This window comes from Lineus longissimus, chromosome 17 (genome assembly GCF_910592395.1).
Source record: "Lineus longissimus chromosome 17, tnLinLong1.2, whole genome shotgun sequence".
In the NCBI taxonomy this organism is placed as follows: domain Eukaryota; kingdom Metazoa; phylum Nemertea; class Pilidiophora; order Heteronemertea; family Lineidae; genus Lineus; species Lineus longissimus.
The window spans coordinates 9,345,564-9,367,873 of NC_088324.1; the positions used below are offsets into that span (position 1 = coordinate 9,345,564).

The following is a 22,310-nucleotide window of genomic DNA, read 5'->3' on the forward strand; positions in this document are numbered from 1 at the left end:
GGCACTCGGACGAATCACACTTTCAGCATAATCTCCACCAAAAGGAATATTCTTCATCGAATAGGAAAAAAACCCTTCCTCCGTTGCTTCAATAGGTAATTGTGCCATGAAAAAGGGCGACATTTTGTTTTAAGAAATACTCTGTGAAACTTGGTGCTATTTATATCAACAGTTTCCAAGCCTTCCAAGATCAAAGCGGGCGTAAATAAAAGAGCTATTCGAGAAGAGTATATATTGGTGGATAAGAAGATGTTTGGATTAGTAAATTGCAATGCTGCATTGGATACTGCTTGTTTGTCTTGTCTGCAGAGTTGTCAGCGACGGTGTCTGTAGCAGACTGACGGTTTCTGTAGCAGACTGACGGTTTCTGTAGCAGGCTGACGGTTTCTGTAGCAGACTGACGGTTTCTGTAGCAGACTGACGGTTTCTGCAGCAGACTGACGGTTTCTGTAGCAGACTGACGGTTTCTGTAGCAGACCGACGGTTTCTGTAGCAGACTGACGGTTTCTGCAGCAGACTGACGGTTTCTGCAGCAGACTGACGGTTTCTGTAGCAGACTGACAGTTTCTGCAGCAGACTGACGGTTTCTGCAGAAGACTGACGGTTTCTGCAGAAGACTGACGGTTTCTGTTGCAGACCGACGGTTTCTGTAGCAGACCGACGGTTTCTGCAGCAGACTGACGGTTTCTGTAGCAGACTGACGTATGGGAATCGGCTGAAACAAGTTGTTTGTTTCGAAGCTGTTTGATATCAACTTGTTCATTGCAATCGATTGCTCACTTCCATTCATAAACGGCACTATATTCTATTGATTATATCGCAAAATATTGATCGCAAAAATATCTGACTCATATATTTTTGGCACCAACACACGGCCCCAGGCAATAACGCAAATAACATGAATGATTTATTAAAGTGTTATTTACTCGATGAAAGGAAACTGCATACCTTTTATTGAATATATAATTACCTATGTACACATTCCATTTCAGTTGATTTGATGTTGATTGACAGCAGAATTCTTAAACAAGGTTTGGCGACAAACAAAAGGGTCTTGTTTGTGGATAAGAGAGGAGACATTGGAAACACTTGAAAGTTTGCAAGCAACCGCCAGAAAGTTCAGTCAAAATTACCATTGTCATCCCTTAATTCGCGTCAGAAGGAAGGATGTCAATTGTGACTTAGACTGTAGATTGTATTTCATTCATGACGACCATGTATGGGTACCCCACCAACTTGGTACAATTCCATAACCTTAACCGCAGAAATCATTTATGTATAATTTCTCGCATCTGCGGAATTACTAGAGGCCTATTTGTTACATCGATGTATGCATAATGAGTAATGCGGTAGTCCAAGGATTGACCTTGTAGGGCAAAGTGTAAATTTTGAGAACAATTGCACTAAGGACTGGAATATTAGTTGAAGTATTAGTTATGTTCGGAAAGTAATACAATGTACATGATACAGCATCTTCAACATTGCCAAATATCTACGTACATAACTTCAAACATTTTCAAGCACATATTGCTGACCTACTTCCAGATCATCTCATTATAATCAACGGAAAGAAGTCAGCAGATGGTAGACCTTCTCCTGACCTATCTAATCAGAACACCTCCCCATTAAGGACAGAGCTTGTCAGTTTGTCAGCTCCAAAGGGTTCCTTGGAGAAGTCCTGCTGTAGGTAGATCAGTGGCATCGTGGTGAAGAGAGCCAGGCTCAAGATCAGGAGGTTGTGGGTTTAAACTCTCAGACTGATCACCACGGCTGCCTCTACCCAGTAGTATACTATTTACATGTAAATTGCTACCAGGTTTTCCTGTGAAGTTATCCTGCGCTGGACCAGCAACCTCATCCAGAGAGAGTGGTGTCTATTGCTATAGGATCTGGGCTGGAGCTGCTGCCTAATCGCAGGCTCTACGGCAGCAAAGTACCTAACACCATCATAATCGTATGCAAAATATTTGTCACTGACAATCTACGCCTTGCCATTTGCAATTCTAAAGTGTGGCCACCCACCCTGAGTAGGCTACCTCTCGACTGAACATTCTGTATGAATACAAAAGAAAATAGTTTATAGAAAACGTAGACAGAAAATGTCATCAAGAGAAGATGGGAATGAGGATGCACAAACCTCAACTGAAATTGCAGGATGGGCCTATTGGACAGACACAGTAGACCGTGATGTTAAACCAATACCAGTATTTCACGGATGTGCTATGGTTTTCAGGACAATAGTTCCGCCCTTCCTGACAACTCGAAATCCCCAAGCTATTTATAGCCGGGACGTTCTTGACAGGTCACAATAAGGATGATTGATATCAATCTATGTCAATTAACTTTCTCCGGTCAAGCTGATACCAAGCTGATACCGATATGATATCCTGGAGTTGATTTCAAGTGAACTTGACCCAAATTAAATGTACTTCAGCGTACTGTTTCAAGCACAAACTGCAACTGCGATTTTGTCCAAGATAGAGCGAAAGTTTGGAAAAGTCCTTTTCATGCTCGGTTGAGCAAGGTGACAATACATGTACAGTTTGAGTCAATATCTGCACATTTGATTCGATATTGAAGTGTCCTATCATTTTGACCAGACTTTGACACTGAACTGTACATGTGTATGGCCAAGACTGAGATTTCTGAACCATGTATCACCCAAACAGTCACACCACAATTAGGGAAAACTATGAGCTTTGCTTCAGGAAACAGGTAACCACGATTGTTTCGCATCACAATGTCTAGTAACAACTGGCAAACCTATTTGAATGAAGCGCAAAGGGACTGAGACTTCCCGCTGAGTTCTTCTTGCGTGGCTAGAATATTCAGGACCAGGTTTTAAGAATTTCTAAACTGAGGGTCCTGGGTCAAGTTTCTTGCTACAAAGACACTGGACGAGGGTTATCGTGGCCCCTAACCCGACCAAGACAACGAGTCTTAACATGATCTCTCGGTCATGTCTGTGCATACTCGCAAATTCAGGAATGTCCATTCTAAAATGGCAGAAATATAGCGTTCTGACCTACCATATCAATCCAAGATTCAGACCTGTGTACATCCTCCATCCCTCAATCCTCCAACAATCTGAACTCTCTAGTTCTTCCTGTAGCTTCATTATGAGTTGTTGTATTACTCATCTTAATTAGCCAAGACCAATAAGTGGAGATGGAAAGATAACTTATGCAACAACTGAGGAACCTTCATCAGGCTGCTCAAGGGAATTCCCAGTTTCTATGAGAGCAACATGTAACCTGCAGCTTGGTGACTCACTCGGCCAAAACCAGGTGGACTTTACTGGGGAATGGTTTTCCTAGGCTGACGTTACATAGGCCTCATTCGTTCACTTCCCACATGTCACGTTCCAGCTTTACTTAACGTTCCTCGGTGAATGCACGGCCTTGTGGCATGCATTCAGTGAGGAACGAACGCATTAAGGGGAACGTGACATGTGGGAAGTGAACGAATGAGGCCTATGTAACGTCGGCCTTAGCCAATTCCACCCCTCATCTGTGAGTGCTCGTCCAATGTGAAACTGCAAGACTGACGGCACTGAATCTGCACGGCTTTGGTGAAATAATCAGTACAGTGGGTTTATATTAGACTAATGTTTATAAAGAAAACCGGATCCTGATCAATGAATACAGTGCATTGATGAGTGTAAGCCAGCTGAAGAGTGCCTGTACAATCAGCCACTTTTACCTGTGATAGGCCTCTCAAATGGCTTAAACCCACTGACAGTCTCTTTCACCTATTCTTTGGAATGTTAGTCTGCAATGCAACGAATTCCATCCCACTCCGCACTGACTACAAGTTATTGCTTATTATAGACTAGACTTCAGCAATCTTGCCAATCACTCTCTTAACCCTGCTCACGCTAATTAAGTTTCGCTAATCAAGTTTTCGTAACGATTTCACTCGCTAATTTAAATTCTACTCACAAACGAGCATGCGAGCTACGTAGATTCCAGGGCTTAAATCGCAAAGGCTAATTTCATCTAATCCCTTAGTGTCTGCTTCCCTTCCTCTACACATACAGGAAAAGAGTATACTGTAAACCCATTTATTTCCACGACTGTATTCTTGCAAAGGGGGCCACAACCGTAAACTTTTTAAAGAGGTGCGAAAAAACCTTGAACCACCTCATTACCTTATTAGTAATTTCATCAGAAACCATGTTGTTACTCCTTGATGGCTTGTGAAATCGATTTCCCATGAGTTTCTCTCCTTCAGCGTAATCAACACAGCCTCAATTCTCCAAGTTCTAACCAAAATCTCAGAGTACCCCAAAGAATCTCAAAATGTTCAACACGATACCAGATTACACGGACGTTTGGTGACAATCACTCTCACGGCAACAGCTAAAGTGTCATAAAGATACTCCAACAAAATTCTTTATTCCATCTTTGCAATATTGTCAGTTTCCATGACGACACCTCAGATTCCCACTTTTCATAATTCCAATGACACATCACGTTTGATGAAAATTTTAATAAACTCTCAGTTTCAGCAGGAAATAAGCAAAATCCCAATATTGAAAGTGAAACAACTTGGACTCCAAATCGAACTATCAAGGCCTTCAAATGGAACCGCAACAGGCGGGATTTTGAGTTTAGCACTTGGAGAAGTTCAAATCACTTCCGATGTTTCTTAATACGAAGTAATTCCGATCATCTCAACATGCGTTATGATCATTTATCCGAATCGAAAGAGAAACAATTTTAGAGCATGTTGTCCGATCAATAAACGAAGCAGCACTGATCTGATCGCTGAGTGCTGTACATAGAGCCATCGAGACTCGATGCATTGACTACTAGGACTCGAGAATGTCACTGGATCAATGAGGTTGATTAATATAAAGGTAGGTACGCTATGGCATATTGAGTCACCATGGCGCGCAATTCAGGTTACAACACTGAGTAGACTGAGTGAATCACAGGGGAGACACACCGCATTCGTCAAGGTAGGGAGTTTCCAGGTGATGACAACATCAATGCCGGGGATGCAACTATTATTTTTGGATGCTGACACATAGGCCTGAAGGTTATAGCGTGCATTCAGCATGCACAAGGCACAGCAGATTTGGCAACTGCGGGACAAATCCTTTCAGAATGATTCAACTTTATGCTGAAGTCTTTCCAATCCTACCAACGTTGCTTTCGATTCATCCTGCCTCCATTTCTACTGTAACAGAGCAGATATATTCATGACAGACCGTCATCGAATCAGGAGTTTGTGTAATCAAGATCCGCCAATAATAATGGATTTGGATGGCATTACCAACACTGATGAAATCATTACTGCCCTCCAGGGTTTGGAAAAACACAAGGAAGCGAGTGGGAATTGCTCTCTTTCTAGCAATTGGGTGGTTATGTCCAGAATGGTCTGGCACCTGGATGACCGGGGCAGGAAATTACGGCCCTGGATGCTTTGTCCACAGAATTCGGGGCTAGTAAATAATGTGCCCTCGACTGCTTTGTGTGGCCATTTGTATCAAGAATTATCTTTAAGGTTTAAACATTTCCATGCAATGGACACTGTATTTGTGGTCTGGTGCATCACGATGGCAAATGGTACGAGCTCCTATGCAATGCACTCGGTTCTCTCGACCTCTTTCAAAAGATTAACTTCAAGCACTAGTCAAGGGGATTGAAAGCGATTCGGCTTGTTCTGACACCCACCTCCCCCACCTCTCAGAGAGTCCACCATGTCTTCAGCCCGCCATGAACTTTTACAGGCCTGAAAACATGATGGCAAGGAGCCGAGGATAAATGGTAAAGGGAATAGCTAATAACCATGAGGACATGAAGGAGATAAGGTTCCAAAGTACCGACTGGATGACGGCAACAGCATTGCAAAGATATCATTGTGAGTCATCCTAACATGCTATCTATTCCCAATGGAATCGATAATCAATACAGATGTATCTGAAGCCGCACTATGTGCCCTCTATTATTAGCCGGCTGTCTGGACATAACTGCCATGCAAAACAAATATGCGATTGCATGACCGGTATGATCGAGTGGAATGGTGTATCATGGCGCATACTAATGATGTTCAACAATGAATACCAGGAGCAACCAAATTGGTATTGAGTAGGCAATACATGTATTGATAGCTCCTGGGACAATTTGAGCATTTGAGCGAGAGCTCAATTGGTAAATTTGCTTAACGCCAATGGCAATGCAACAGGGCCATTAACACGGTATTAAGGGGTCCATCGTTATGACGAAAGCATGTACACAGAACCAGACCAGACCAGACCAGATAACATCACACACGACATCATGAATGACGTCTAGTTAGTCTCATAACGACGTAAAGCATATTCACATCCAACCAGACCAGACCAGATCACATTGATTCTTGACACAATCTATCATGGATGTTGCACAGGCTGCAGCAAAACGGTTCAGAATGTTTCCATCCATCAGCACCAGCGGTGGAGAGATCCCACCAAGGCAATGGAATGCTCAGGGAATGCCCCTCAGGGAAAGAAGATCAGAAATGCACCTCATGGGCAGCAGTAAATTGGAGCTACTCCAACGACCACAAATATTCACCATCTGCTTCAGATAATAGAAGGCAAACTGACTGCACCAAATATGAAAGCGCAGGCATACAATATCTGGGGTAAGGAATTGATAAAGGTATCCATGGAATTTTCTGCTTCATATTCAGAAATTTGCCATGGAGTCCTCAGATTTATTTTCCCTGCTTCCTTCAGGAAGTATCACATTAATCAGTAGCAGCAGAGCGAATCTTCGAGAAGTGGAAGGTGTGGGGGAAAACACCCATTCTGTTGCAATAGGATCTATCCTGGTGGAATGGCCAATGCTCCGGCAGGTCTGATGAACATTTACCTCAATCATTCAGGTAAACGGCTAGACAAATTAGCGATGTGTCCTACAAACATCTATCACATGCTAATAAGCAATTCTTTGATTTTTCCAAGCTACCAACTTCAGCTTTGACCCTAATTGAAGTTGATTGTTTTAATTGCGACCCTGACCCAGATTATTTCAACTGTAACCTTGACCCTGACTGACTGATTCGTTTGATTGTGACCTTGATTCCTTGACATAAGACTGAAGCAGATTCTTTGGTTGCGGCCTTGACCTCAATTCTTTTAGTCCTGACCTTGACCCTGACTGAGGCCGATACGTTTGAATGTGACCTTCATAAGGCTGAAGCAGATTCTTTGGTTGTGAGCTTGACCCAGACCAGAACCAATGCTAAATCTTCAATTGTGACCTTGACCTTCACTCAAGCTGATACTGATCATGACCTTGAACAACGCGTATCAATAACTTTGAAGTACTGATTTGTGTGATAATCCCAGATGATGCAAATGATAATCATCCAGCTGTCTTCACCATTAATACATATAGTCGTCAATACACATTGGCAAATATACCAATTTTCATAATTTACGCAATGTAAACAGATGTCTACTGCAAAGTTTGTACCATTATACCGCATACTGAGAGATGATATGTATGGCACACTCCGACATACTACATACCTTGAAAATCAATATACACTACATACAATAGACGAGGCACACAATAAAAACCTAAAAATATCATGTAAAAGAAGTTTTGCAAGAGGAATATATCTTTGTCAAATTCATAGCAGGAGTCCTTTCAACATTTTTCTGTGAGTTGTAATAATCAGGATAGAACAGTATGCTCAAAGTGTGCTCTAACCAGTTTTCCATTTGGAACTGGATGGTACCGAGAATAGACTTAATCCGTACATGATGGTACCAGTATTTAACCAATATTTCAAGATAGACCCAGTTTTAACAGTTTCATGCCTGATCACAGTTTGAACATATTTTTATCACGACTGATGTCCAACTATAAAATGGACACAACAAACACTGATTCAATATAGCCAGTAAAGACCATTGTTCCTTGATTGTTCCCTATGTACATAAGTTATCGATCTATGTTTGATAGTAAATAATCTACCTGGCCAAATTCCCGTCAATCATGCCATCATTGAGGTCAAAAAACACATCATCAAGACAGTAAAGGTTGATTTTTTAATTGTAGATCCGGTGGAAATCCCAATGTTGTTTACCATACTCAATATTCAGATATCTAAGATCACTCTCCCCCACACACCTCTGGCAATGAAGCAAATGCACATGCACTCAATGAGGGACAGTGATCTGTGTATTGATGCAGGGTTGGAGCCAGCATGCAGAGGTATCTCCAGTGGGTTGTACAGAGCATTTGCAGGGTTGAAGGGGTATTTGCAACCCCTTCTATGACGAGGGTGGTTAGGTCTGTCTGTCCCTGAATTGCCAATCAGACAATCGGTTAAACAAAATAACAATTCGAGATGAATTTATCTTAACACACTTTAAATCGAGGGTAGGAAATTACCATTACAACTATTCTTAAGTCGGTCCAATGACTGCCAGAGAAATTGTAACAGGAACTGCTGAGTCACACGGGTTGTACACCAATAGAATAATAGTATAACAACAATAGATGATTGTGAATCATGAAAACAAGGGTCACACAGTTCACCATGTCTGGACAGACAGGACATTCTGGCAAACATCACAGAGGAATCCATTCATCACTGAAGTAGAGAAGCCATACAAAGGGCCTAAGGGTTGGAGACAGGAGAAGCCATTGTTTTTAAGACATGACAGATGACAATGGCGATGAATGACACAACACTGAAGACAACAATGCAATCTGCGCTTAACTCTAAACCCCTTAATTTGCTTGCATATGTTCACAAAAATACTCCTGTTGACATTTATTTTGCAAATGGCTGCATTTACAAATGACACCACCATTGAGTTGAACATATTCTTGCCCCTACAGTTCATGATAGACCCTCTTACAAATAAATCAGGCTTGCGAAAGTAAGGGGGTTTACAGTACATGGATTGCGGAGGTCATTGCAGGAGGCTGTGACTTCAGAACTGGGTGGTCACCGTATGATCAATATCTACCAAGCAATGACCGCTGATGAGATCAGAGGTTGCAGCAACACAAGTCACTTGTTTGCGCATAAAATAATGTAATATTGCCAAATATTTCTTACCGAGGCTGCTTGCATCTGCATCTCTGACCTGTACTCCTTAAATGATGGACTGAACTCCACCACACTATCAACACAACGAATGTGTATGCAGCGATCTGAACCCCTATCTCCCGATGGCTGTTAAAAGATGGCTGTCAAAACGAGGGATGAATGAGGGCCTGAGTCATCAGTGTTTAATAAACCAGCTGCATCACAAAGGGGCTTGGTATAAACATCCAGGGGTCAACGATTGTAGGAGTCTGAGTTTGCTGCGCTTGAGAACCCTGTGCAAACTCTGATTTCGATTAGTGAAATAAAGGCAGTAATTGTAATTTCCAGCTTACGACCATGACTCTTGAGGCACAATCTCATAGATCATGCTCTAGGTTAGAACATGTGGGATTTCCTACAAAATACACATGGTACCTCTTGTAGTACAGTGACTGCACCACTCATTATCCATGTCAATGTACAGATGTGGATAGTTGTGCTACACCGAGTGTCCTGCAGCTCATTTAATCGAGAATATATAATTGACTAAATCAACATGGATGGACACCAGAATTTGGATCTATCCTCGAATCCTCACAAAATCAGCAGAAACGATATCCTGTTATTACACACAGCACATAATGTACAGTTAGTTACAGTAGACACCTATTCATGCTATTCTTCTACACACACTCAGTACATTCTGTCTCCCTCAGATACACTTAATAGTCAGTGTAGCTCTAAAACATCCAATAAAAATAAACCAATTCAGAGGTCAATTATTCCAAGAATCCATTGCTGTTTCTCTACGAATAGCACCCACTGTCTATGCAGTGATAGTTCAAATAACTCGTACACAAATTCATATGAGAAAATCCGACATCATGCGCCTTAACACAGGGTTATCACAAAAACAGTTTTTCCACACAATAGTCTGATAGACTGCACAATTGTCCATGTAGAGGAGCATGCACTACTGACACCTGTACAGTGCATTCATTATCAGGGCATGGGGCGTATAATCAGGACGCATGATACCGTGTGTATCTGATTAAATGAGCTTATTATTATAATTCTAGAAATGATATGCGTGAATGAATAAATAACCCTCTCTAGCTGGGTCGTTAGCGACTTTTTGATCACACCAAGATTTGATCAAAGAAAAGTGTATGTCTCAAGGAGAAGGGACTCTGAAATAATGCAGATCATTACCAATTCAATCCATATAACACCCTTTTCTACTTTTTATTTCAGAAGAAGACTCAGGTCGACCCACTGAAGCAAACAGAGTTGACCATAAATCCTCTGTCTGCGTGCAGCACCTTCGAGCGGGTGCATGTGGGGGGGGGGGGGGCAACTTTAAAGTTAAGCCAGACCCAGGAGATGACCACCAATCAGGCCCCCAGCTCCTGCCCATAGTTCCCTTTATATTCAGGTTAAACAATCACATTCCAGAAAGATAAAGGAACAGGAGGAAATAATTAGTATTGTAAAAGTAGGCCTCTAGGCTTTCTAAGTCACTCAAAATTATGTTGAGTAAATTGAAGGTCAAAATTGTTTACCCAGGAGAGTTTTTAAAGCCAATTTGATGATTTCCATCTTCTCGCTACTCAACACATACATTTGCATACACAAGTTCACAGAAATGTAAGGACATAACTGTATTCTTGATGCGAAACGAATATTAGTCAATGACATGCCCCCAAACCTACGCACTTGAACTTGACGGAAGGACTTGGAAAAATAATCACGCTCTTGTAAGTAGTTCTTAGAATGCATATAAGCCATTTAAGATGTACTAGACATTATAGTCAGGGGGGCAGGGCTTTTGAAGTCAAGAATGGGACCGCTTTTAGAGGACTATCGACCTTACTAGAAGAATTTGAATTCTAATGAGATTTTAAAGGAGTGTGTTTGGCCTACGCAGAAATAGTTGAGGCCGGTGTGCCCTGGCATTCTAGGAATCTATCTGAAATTACATACTGTTTTAATGATTAGTACACCCCCCCCCCCCCCCAAGACGTAACACCATCAAAGGGGATTTCGCACAAACAGCAGTATGCTATCATTGTCACGTGGCGGCAATTAGGGAGATTATCTTCAAGGTCAAAAAACACCCAATTTGTCCCTTTCTCCTCATTTCTGCTTTACAATGGCATTCCCAACAAATTCTGTGCAAAAATGTGAAATTTGATTTCTAAGATGATCCCTCAACTATTTTACCAACAATCAGACAAGCCAAGGCAGACATTAAGCACTCCCTTACCACTTTCATACAGCATCATTATCGATCCATGTAGGACACTTCTAATTAATAATAACCTTATTCGCATGGTAAGTGCTGCGTAAACTAATTAAGATACGGATATTCAATGACGAACAATGACGCCAACATGAGGGCTCCAAAGAGGTTACAATTGTCATTCGAGTATAATTTGCTAAGAATAGCGAGATTTCAAGGACCTTTCTCTGAAAAATCTCAATAAATGAATCATAAACCAAGTATAAAACGTAATTTAGTGCAAGAGAAATAAAATTCCTTAACTTTTTTGTAATTCTAGGGTGTACTGATGAAGTATTGTGTCTCTGAACTAGCCACATTGTATGTCTTCTTTATAACTCATTTTAGGGCTTAACTCTCACAATACGATTTTATATTTCATACATAGATACATCATATCAATATGATATTAAAGCATGTCTTAAAATCTGCTCTTGTCCCAGTTTATTGTTGTGGTTTATTATTATGTCCCATATAAACTATTAAGTACATGCATACTTATAAATTCAGGCCAAGCTAAGTTAGTGCGTGACTGCCATTAAGTTAAAATACATATACCCAATAGTCTCCCATATCAATGATTTGTATTAAAGTTGGGTATAAATCAAGGACTGATTGTGGCCGAGAGATGTCACCGGACTACTGATGCGTACAGTTTTATTATCATAAATCATGGATAATGCAGTAGGTCTAGCATAGTGTAGAGGATCGTCATGCACCTTTCTGTACAACATTCATTTTAATCATCTTGTCTGGTTGAAAAAGTTGAAGTGAAAACCTGGACTATTGCCACAGCCATAACAGCTCATGCAGTAGGCAGCTTATCCAGGTTTCTGTACTCAATTACAGCAACAAGGAGGATCACTCCTCTTGGACAGAATGCTGGCCCATCGCAAGTACATGTAGCGCCCATGCAGCTATTAAGACCTGCATGGTACCCATCAATACTCCTCGATGGAGAACACAGCATTAGCGTTATGCGTCTTGCTCAAGGACATGGAAATAAAACCAAGACAAGAGTCAAACAGACAACCTCCTGATAATGAGCCAGGCATGGCCAGGCATTTTCATTTCGATAATCAAACAAAGTCCGTGAGCTGCCAAACTGACTGTGGCTATGATCATTTTTTGAAACTGTGCCAATGAACAGTCACATTGCCCAATGACAATGAATGATAAATATCGAAAAAACAATTGTTCCCGAGTGCCTGGATGTTTGTGAGAGCCCGGAAAACAGTGCTGGCTGTCCATGGATGGTAAAACACTCGGGCCCATCTACATTAAGTACAAGAGGCCCGTTGGCTTACCGCTCAGCTTCAATTTGATATTTTCTATGCTAGAAATGAAAAATTCTTGTGTTAATCGACTTACAACATGCAGCATGCAAGGCAGTGTAGCCTATCAATATCAAAAGTATTTTGAAGCCAGGGAGATAATAAGGGACTTGAATCCTTCCCCCTCAAAAGCACAGTGTAAAGATACAAGTTTTATTGGATCATAAATGACTATGAAATTGGGATGATGAAACCGTAATCCTGTAGCATTGGGAAGCCATCTAATGACATTGTGGCAAACTGGCAGTGAGAAGAAGACTCTCAAAGCATATCCTGCTGGTCAGCAATCCAATTTTATCATGAACTTGGAGCAGAACTAATGCCAAATTAGCAAAAATCCACAGTTTATGATTAAAACCATTTTGACCTAAAAACAATATGCATCCAAAAAGCGTTCACCACACAGGATATGGGGACTTGAAGAGTGTCATGTGACCAGAAACTGTTCCAAGTGATCATTTGGAAAAAAGTAAAAACAGGTCACAATCAAAGTCGATCATGACAGCCAGTACCATTGCACCATGATATATTTTATTGCAACTTTGCTATTGACGCCACCCTGAAGTACATACGTCATTTTTGTGGCATTGCAGCATCGAGGGGCCAACCACCTTGACACACAAGGCCCGAGGTTGCAGAGTCTCTTTATTGAGCTCTTAACTTGCTGATTTAAAGGTGAGGGGGAAGATGCCAGGGCCGACATGAACACCTGACCCCTTTCCCCTCCATTTGTAATATGCCATCCCGAGCTTGGTTATGACTTTTGGCATAGAAACACATGAGACATAACCTTGTGTAAAACAACTTGGCTGATAACCAAAGGGAAAGTGTTTCACGCCTTGGAAATTCCCTAGAGAGCACAATAGTACAAAAACAATCTGAAGTGCTCCCCCCAGAGTATAGTGCAGTAACAAATCATGACACTTTTCCTTACAGGCATTAAACTACACATATGACACAAACATTCTTAGATAGGGTACTGTTGTAAGGGGGGGGAAGAGCTAGAGAATTTTCACCTGCGTGCTATAAAACTGATTATAGCAATGGAAGGTCAAAAGCTGGACAACACCATATACATCTGCACATATGTTTGAATGATTTTTTGTTTAACCTTGAGGCTAGCGGCTAATCTCAGATTAGCTAATCCCTCAAAACATGTCCAAAGACCCCCTTAGGCCAAAATACAACACCACACCAATGCATGAATAGCATACACAAGGAACAGGATATGACCCACCCTGTGCTATGTGGAAGTGTCATAAACTGCACTGAGTAGTTTTTGACAATCAAACTAACCTTAAATAAATACTCTCACCCCCCTTCCCCATATTTCCCCCTTCCCCATGATTTACCCATTTGACTCACTTTTCAAAGTTCTGTGAAAAGTATAAATGATGAAACCAGGAATTGATAACTAACTTTGTGTCAATGAAAAACCCACACAGTCCCAGAAAGTTTATTTGAACACTGTTGCATTGTTTTCAAATATTTTCGCAAAAAATCTAAAAAACAAGACTTATGATTATATGAACCAACGCTCGTAGACCCACCTTTTCTTCTAAAAGAGGCATAGATGGCGCTGTGGGCATCCCATTCAACCACACTGGCACACACCCGCAGAATATACCAAAACTGTGCCGCTTCTTCTGTGTTTTTGGTTTCAGTTTCGGCACCAGCCTGTCCAAGAAGCTCTTGGAGCGGCGAACAGTTGACTGCGATGTCATCCTCAGTCGCTCAACAGCATCAACGGTAACTCCCAATGGCCACCACAGATAATCGAACCTCTAAAACTGTCAATCAGAATATGCTCCAAACATGTCAATTCATCAATTAGAATGCCACTGTGAATTCCATACTCATCAAGTAGAATTATCTCAGAAAAGTGTTCCCACAAAATTATATGTATTTATCAGAAATTCAAACTTCTATAATCCACAACAGCACGGCCCTAATCACTATTTGACCTGCGTGTCATCAAAATCATGTCTCCACTTTTAATTCTAAAGACACTTAACCAAGGTCACAATCCAACTGAACGTCACCGAAAGTCGATAGTTCCTTTCATCTTTGAAGAAAATTCATTACAAAATATTTTTCACCGGGAAAGAGTAGGAATTAATCCACTTACAACCAGATCACAAGCAATGCGTATTCTATTCCAAAATTTCTAACACAATGTCAACTTTTACATATCATGCGAAATAGTTCTCAAATGATCTGGAACTGGTTTGTAACGTGCCCACTCAGCTATCGTGTCAAAACTATTGAAGTACTTCTCTGAAAGGGCTGTACGTATGTGTATGCATGGGCTTACACACATACTAGTAGGGGGTCGTCTCATGGCCATTGCCTTAAGTGTTTACCCACGCATGTCGAACCAAGCTGTCACAATCCCACCTCTGGTTGGCCGGGAGCAGTTGGCCTGGGGATTGCGTACAAAGGCCTGTGCGTTTAGAACAATCATCGAGACACAAGTTACAGAACCATCATATAATCAGTCAGTAGTACTTAGTAGAACACAATTATGCATTTTTCAGATATTTGCTATCGAAAGTTGCAGTCTGTCGCATTAACAGGTGCATACTAGACATCAATCAATATTTTGCCGTGTAGGTTATTGACCAAATTATTGGAACTTTTAACTGGACTAGGATAAGAGGAGAGATATTCTGCACTTTGATTTGATATTAAGAGGACATGACCAGGTCGTGACAATGATAGTTGCACATCAACCCCCCCCCCCCCCCACAAACTCTGGTGGGGGTATACTGCTCAGGAAAACATTTGAAGTGTTTATATGGTCCTCATGGAAATGAGAAAAGTTTACGTCATTGCAGCTATAAATATGCAATGGTTTCAAAGAAAGTTGAAAGTTTTGGGTTTATATTCTGATATCAACAGTAGATGAGCTGCTCAATCATTGCTACAACTGACTGAGCATTTCTGACCTGTGCCCATTTCGGTGAAGTAAGGCAAGTTAGACAAGGACACCTGCCTGCTTTGGGACTTGAACCAGGGACCTCTTGACCGCTAGTTCAGAGTTCGAGTCACTAGTCAAAAAGGTCTTCTATATGATTCTATCATCATACTGCAAACTCCTCCACCCAACATAAATTTTGATTATTAGTAAATCAAATTGTTACAAACACTGGTGGTCTTTGGTATCATAAGTCTCTATTGTAATAAGATGTTTGGGCCCAAAATATATATTTAGTCCAAGATCATTATGATGAAAAACTAATTACCCACAAAGGTAATAACGCACACATTTACTCCTGATTTGGCTGAACATAGAATAGTCACACCTTGCGCTACATGAATCAAAGCAATTAATCAAACTTGTGCAATCACATCAAATCCCAGAGTCATGTCAGTCAATTAACAAATGGGGTAATTAACTTTTTAAGCTAATAGCTTAAGTAAGCTACTAGCTTTAGTGCTAAGTTCACAGGGATGAAGCTACGGCTAACGTTGCTGTATGACTGCTGCTGGATCAGGTCTATTGGCACTTGTAACTTCAGAAAGCTACAAAAGATGGAGGGGCTGGCATCCTCATCAAGTTCAAGGCTGAGGAAATCGCCATACCAACTGGGAGATACTCCAGCAACTTTAGAGCGGAAGTGACAGCACTGCAAGAAGCGGCCAAGAGACTGGCACAGGGGAGAAGAAAAGCAAAATGAAATGGTCCAGGGCGCTCACCTTGGGTAAAGTAATGCATGTCATTTGCACTGGATATGGGGAGAACAGTTTCTGGCTAGTTTCACCAGTTTTGATTCCATTGAATGATATTATTCTTCTCAGCTCAATGAAAAAAAAGAAAATCACCGGTACCATCTGAGTATAGCATTTTGGTTATAAAGTTGACTGAATTTCAGGGTTATTGAAGAGTGTACATGTCACATGGAAATAAGTTGACATCGGTTCAACGGTTTAGGAGTAATCGGACTTCGTTGGATTTCCAAGATGGCGGCCATATGTCATGGGATTTGACTGAAAATTTAGGATATTGATGAGAGTACATAGATACATAAGCACATAAAATTTGGTTGCAAACAGATTATTAGTTTCGGAGAAATAGGACTTTGTTTAATTTGGTCGATGGATTTGACTGAAGCTGAAAGGGTGGATGTCGTCCTGGGTGCCGACAAATGGTACCCAGGTTCGAGATCGACTGGACAAGAGGTGAGCTTATAATCTGATTGATGCTGAAGCAAAATATCGATATCAATGCTAATTAACGACTTATTCTTCTAAATATCACGAAATGACAACTTGATCATATTCTCAAAATATCAAAATTTTTTGAAAATTTTATTCATGACATGGAAGACGACGGGTGATATGAATAAAGACTAGCAAATGCTTTTACTTCAATTTTGTACAGAAAGGCCTAGTGAGAATGTACATGGAGTTTTAGATAAAAGCATTTGCTTAGTCTTTATTCATATCACCCAATGTCTGTCTGAGCACTGAACCAACATTTTGGGGTGAAAACCAAAACTGCCAAACCAGCATTGCCATTGATATAAAAATTTCACTTTAACATCTATCAGATTATGTACATGTATCTATCATCAATATCCCACATTTTCAGCGTTATATCACGCACAGTTTGCAGATGCAGACCACTTTAAAAATACCTTGTACCCAGGTCTTACAGGCTTTTCAGTCCTATACATTCATGCTCATGGATGGTCATATGGGCCCTGGATCCAAGGCCCCCTTTTGAGTTTGATGGCACAATTTTGCAAAATTTACCAAATATTTGAATGAAAAGGCCAGGGGCCATTGCGCTCACCATATAGATATTTGCTGGTTACGAATTCATGCTCTATAGTATAGAGCCAAATGCAAATAGAGCAAGATGCAAAAATCTTGATGGTCAAGATGCAATAATGATTAAATATACCTCCTTCAAAAAAACTAATCTAATCATCATCCATGACAAGTAGTTTCATTAAAAGAAGAAAGGCATTGTAAGGACAAAAATTAGAATAGTGGCATGGCTAGCTGGACCCCAGGACAATGGACACTGGACAATGGACAAGGGATTAGATTAGATTCAACAATACAGTCATCAGGACATGCCTCTACGAATGAAAAGACTAAGAGGGTCAAATGACCTTATTAACTCAACCAGTTTTCTGGGGGGAATGAAATGGGGTTTGGTCACATGCTCATGAATTAATTAGCAGAACCAGTTCTAACTGCTCTGTGCATTTGGAATGAGACAAAGTACAGCTTGTGCCTTGGCTGAGGTGTGTGTAAAAAGGTGAGTGTCTCACATTTATGAGCTACAAGATCACATTTAGGTCAAACATTTGAGATTTATTTGAAGTTGAAGTGTAATCAGCATTGCATGAAGGAACCCAAACTGGATTTCAACACTTGAATATTTCTGTTCCCTTCTCTAATTTTTACTTTCAGTTGATCATCGACTAGAGAGATGTCAGTCCACTGGTCAGCTGTACAACAGGAGCAAGTATAATTTCTCTTCTATCAAGGTGTCTTTCAGTCTATTCTCCCTCTTACTGATTGAGCTAAAACTGCACACAACAAACCAAGATTCATCTTTACTATGTTTCCATGAAGTCTGAAGTGGTAGTTTAAGTGATAGTCGAAAGCCATCATATGACCAAGCACAAACCAAGTTCCGATTCCAGTAACTTCCTTGTTTGGAAACCTTTTTCCTGATTTAAACATTTCAAGACATAATAGTTGCCTGCTCTCTGCTAGAGCATTATTTGATACAGTCCATATCAATGTTTTTGATGGTCAGTATTCTGGTCAGAATATGTATGCTATGCTTTGATTTCTCACCTGACACGAGTGATCAGGTTTTAATCGTCTGATCTCTCTAATAGAGCAGATCGTGAGTCGAATGTGGTTCCGCCGTCTGACACAGGAAACCCAGCCGCAATCCTCTGGGCCAGTCTGGCAACCAGAGCAGTTCTCTAATAGAGCAGATAGTGAGTCGAATGTGGTTTCACCGTCTGACACAGGAAACCCAGCCGCAATCCTCTGATCAGAATAGATTATGCTTTTGTCCACTGCATAACGTCCAAAAACAGGACAGTCTAGATCTTTCTTGTGGTAGGGATACCAAGGTGTTGGGGCATATTCCAGGAGAGGAAGGACTCTCTTGTCGTTGTTGACTTAAGATCGATGCGAGTCTCACTGTATGTTTCTGCAGAGGAAACCTGTGGTCTTGGTAATTTTGGGATATACCTTATACATCCTATCTTTAACTTTTTATGAACTGCAAAAAGTGATTCGTTCCCACTCTATTGTTTTTATCGACCTCATCCTTCATCGGTGTGTAATATGACATAAATTTTGTCATATTTTCTTGATGGGATATATTTCAAATGATGTTATAAATCAATCAATATGGCAACCACTATACTCGCCTGTTGTGTCACACCGACTGTAACTAGCTAAAGAGGGAGGTAAGCTGTTATGGATGTCAGATAGTGGTCTCCCTGGCATTTGCTTGCAATTTTTGTTGACATTCCACCACGATCTCAAGGACCTGGCTTTATCTGATGATACGTTCGAACAGGGGGAGTGGGGGAAGGGTGGAAGAGCCAGTCACCCCCGTGGGAATTACGATTCCCGAAAGGATGTCTTTGGAAAGGGTAAGCATTTGTTAGCCAATAAATACAAGATTTTAATCCCTCAGCTTCTTTTAGGCATTTGGAGAGACTTCTTGTCTAAACAGTACCATTTCGCCACCTCTAAGGCATACAATGGTAACTTATAAACACAAGACTTTGATCCTCGTCTTGGAGGCCTTTGACGGGCCTAGCCACTTCGAATCTTTATCAATGTTTTTAATGGTCAGTATTCTGGTCAGAATATGTATGCTATGTTTTGGTTTGCAATCTGACACGAGTGATCAGGTTTTAATCGTCTGATCAGAGTAGTTCTCTAATAGAGCAGATAGTGAGTCGAATGTGGTTCCGCCGTCTGACACAGGAAACCCAGCCGCAATCCTCTGGGCCAGTCTGGCAACCAGAGCAGTTCTCTAATAGAGCAGATAGTGAGTCGAATGTGGTTTCACCGTCTGATACAGGAAACGCAGCCGCAATCCTCTGATCAGAACAGTTTATGCTTTTGATAGTGGTCTTTTTGACGGGCCTAGGCACTTCGTATCTCTATCAATGTTTTTAATGGTCAGCATTCCGGTCAGAATATGTATGCTATGCTTTTGTTTGTCATCTGACACGAGTGATCAGGTTTTAATCGTCTGATCAGAGTAGTTCTCTAACAGAGCAGATAGTGAGTCGAATGTGGTTCCGCCGTCTGACACAGGAAACCCAGCCGCAATCCTCTGGGCCAGTCTGGCAACCAGAGCAGTTCTCTAATAGAGCAGATAGTGAGTCGAATGTGGTTTCACCGTCTCATACAGGAAACGCAGCCGCAATCCTCTGATCAGAATAGATTATGCTTTTGTCCACTGCATAACGTCCAGACACAGGACAGTCTAGATCTTTCTTGTGGTAGGGATACCAAGGTGTTGGGGCATATTCCAGGAGAGAACAGTTTATGCTTTTGATAGTGGTCTTTGACGGGCCTAGGCACTTCGTATCGTTATCAATGTTTTTAATGGTCAGCATTCCGGTCAGAATATGTATGCTATGCTTTTGTTTGCCATCTGACACGAGTGATCAGGTTTTAATCGTCTGATCAGAGTAGTTCTCTAACAGAGCAGATAGTGAGTCGAATGTGGTTCCGCTGTCTGACACAGGAAACCCAGCCGCAATCCTCTGGGCCAGTCTGGCAACCAAAGCAGTTCTCTAATAGAGCAGATAGTGAGTCGAATGTGGTTTCACCGTCTCATACAGGAAACGCAGCCGCAATCCTCTGATCAGAATAGATTATGCTTTTGTCCACTGCATTACGTCCAGACACAGGATAGTCTAGGTCTTTCTTGTGGTAGGGTTACCAAGGTGTTGGGGCATATTCCAGGAGAGGAAGGACTCTCTTGTTGTTGTTGACTTAAGATCGATGCGAGTCTTACTGTACGTTTCTGCAGAGGAAACCCGTGGTCTTGGTAATTTTGGGATATACCTTATACATCCTATCTTTAACTTTTTATGAACTGCCAAAAGTGATTCGTTCCCACTCTATTGTTTTTATCGGCCTCATCCTTCATCGGTGTGTAATACGACATAAATTTTGTCATATTTTCTTGATGGGATATATTTCAAATGATGTTATAAATCAATCAATATGGCAACCACTATACTCGCCTGTTGTGTCACACCGACTGTAACTAGCTAAAGAGGGAGGTAAGCTGTTATGGATGTCAGATAGTGGTCTCCCTGGCATCTGCTTGCAATTTTTCTTGACATTCCACCACGATCTCAAGGACCTGGCTTTATCTAATGATACGTTCGCACGGGGGGAGTGGGGGAAGGGTGGAAGAGCCAGTCACCCCCGTGGGAATTATACCTCCCGAAAGGATGTCTTTTGAAAGGGTAAGCATTTGTTAGCCAATAAAGACAAGATTTTAATCCCTCAGCTTCTATGAGACATTTGGAGAGACTTCTTGTCTAAACAGTACCATTTTGCCACCTCTAAGGCATACAATGGTAACTTATAAACACAAGACTTTGATCCTTGTCTTGGAGGTCTTTGACGGGCCTCGGCACTTCGAATCTTTATCAATGTTTTTAATGGTCAGTATTCTGGTCAGATAAGTATGCTATGCTTTGGTTTGCCATCTGACACGAGTGATCAGGTTTTAATCGTCTGATCAGAGTAGTTCTCTAATAGAGCAGATAGTGAGTCGAATGTGATTCTGTCGTCTGACACAGGAAACCCAGCCGCAATCCTCTGGGCCAGTCTGGCAACCAGAGTAGTTCTCTAATGGAGCAGATAGTGAGTCGAATGTGGTTTCACCGTCTGATACAGGAAACGCAGCCGCAATCCTCTGATCAGAACAGATTATGCTTTTGTCCACTGCATAACGTCCAGACACAGGATAGTCTAGGTCTTTCTTGTGGTAGGGTTACCAAGGTGTTGGGGCATATTCCAGGAGAGGAAGGACTCTCTTGTTGTTGTTGACTTAAGATCGATGCGAGTCTTACTGTACGTTTCTGCAGAGGAAACCCGTGGTCTTGGTAATTTTGGGATATACCTTATACATCCTATCTTTAACTTTTTATGAACTGCCAAAAGTGATTCGTTCCCACTCTATTGTTTTTATCGGCCTCATCCTTCATCGGTGTGTAATACGACATAAATTTTGTCATATTTTCTTGATGGGATATATTTCAAATGATGTTATAAATCAATCAATATGGCAACCACTATACTCGCCTGTTGTGTCACACCGACTGTAACTAGCTAAAGAGGGAGGTAAGCTGTTATGGATGTCAGATAGTGGTCTCCCTGGCATCTGCTTGCAATTTTTCTTGACATTCCACCACGATCTCAAGGACCTGGCTTTATCTAATGATACGTTCGCACGGGGGGAGTGGGGGAAGGGTGGAAGAGCCAGTCACCCCCGTGGGAATTATACCTCCCGAAAGGATGTCTTTTGAAAGGGTAAGCATTTGTTAGCCAATAAAGACAAGATTTTAATCCCTCAGCTTCTATGAAGCATTTCGAAAGACTTCTTGTCTTAACAGTACCATTTTGCCACC

General features: G+C 41.3%; 1 protein-coding gene across 8 annotated transcripts in view; it reads right to left on the reverse strand.

The window, feature by feature from the left end:
• LOC135501168 (ral guanine nucleotide dissociation stimulator-like 1) overlaps positions 1-22,310 on the reverse strand; it is a 63,833-nt gene that overhangs the window by 11,615 nt on the left and 29,908 nt on the right. Inside the window, exons 1-2 of one of the 8 annotated variants that reach the window (XM_064793047.1) lie at positions 9,478-9,980; positions 9,073-9,189 (exon numbers count right to left, since the gene is read on the reverse strand). The exons of 2 other annotated variants lie outside the window; for them this stretch is intronic. In XM_064793047.1, coding sequence (XP_064649117.1) covers positions 9,073-9,189; positions 9,478-9,507 — 147 coding nt within the window. In that variant the 5' untranslated portion in view covers positions 9,508-9,980. Of the gene's footprint in view, positions 1-3,029; positions 3,085-4,150; positions 4,838-9,072; positions 9,981-14,207; positions 14,884-22,310 lie in introns of those variants that run through there. 5 more of the 8 variants (XM_064793051.1, XM_064793045.1, XM_064793050.1 and 2 more) reach the window with 5 other exon arrangements.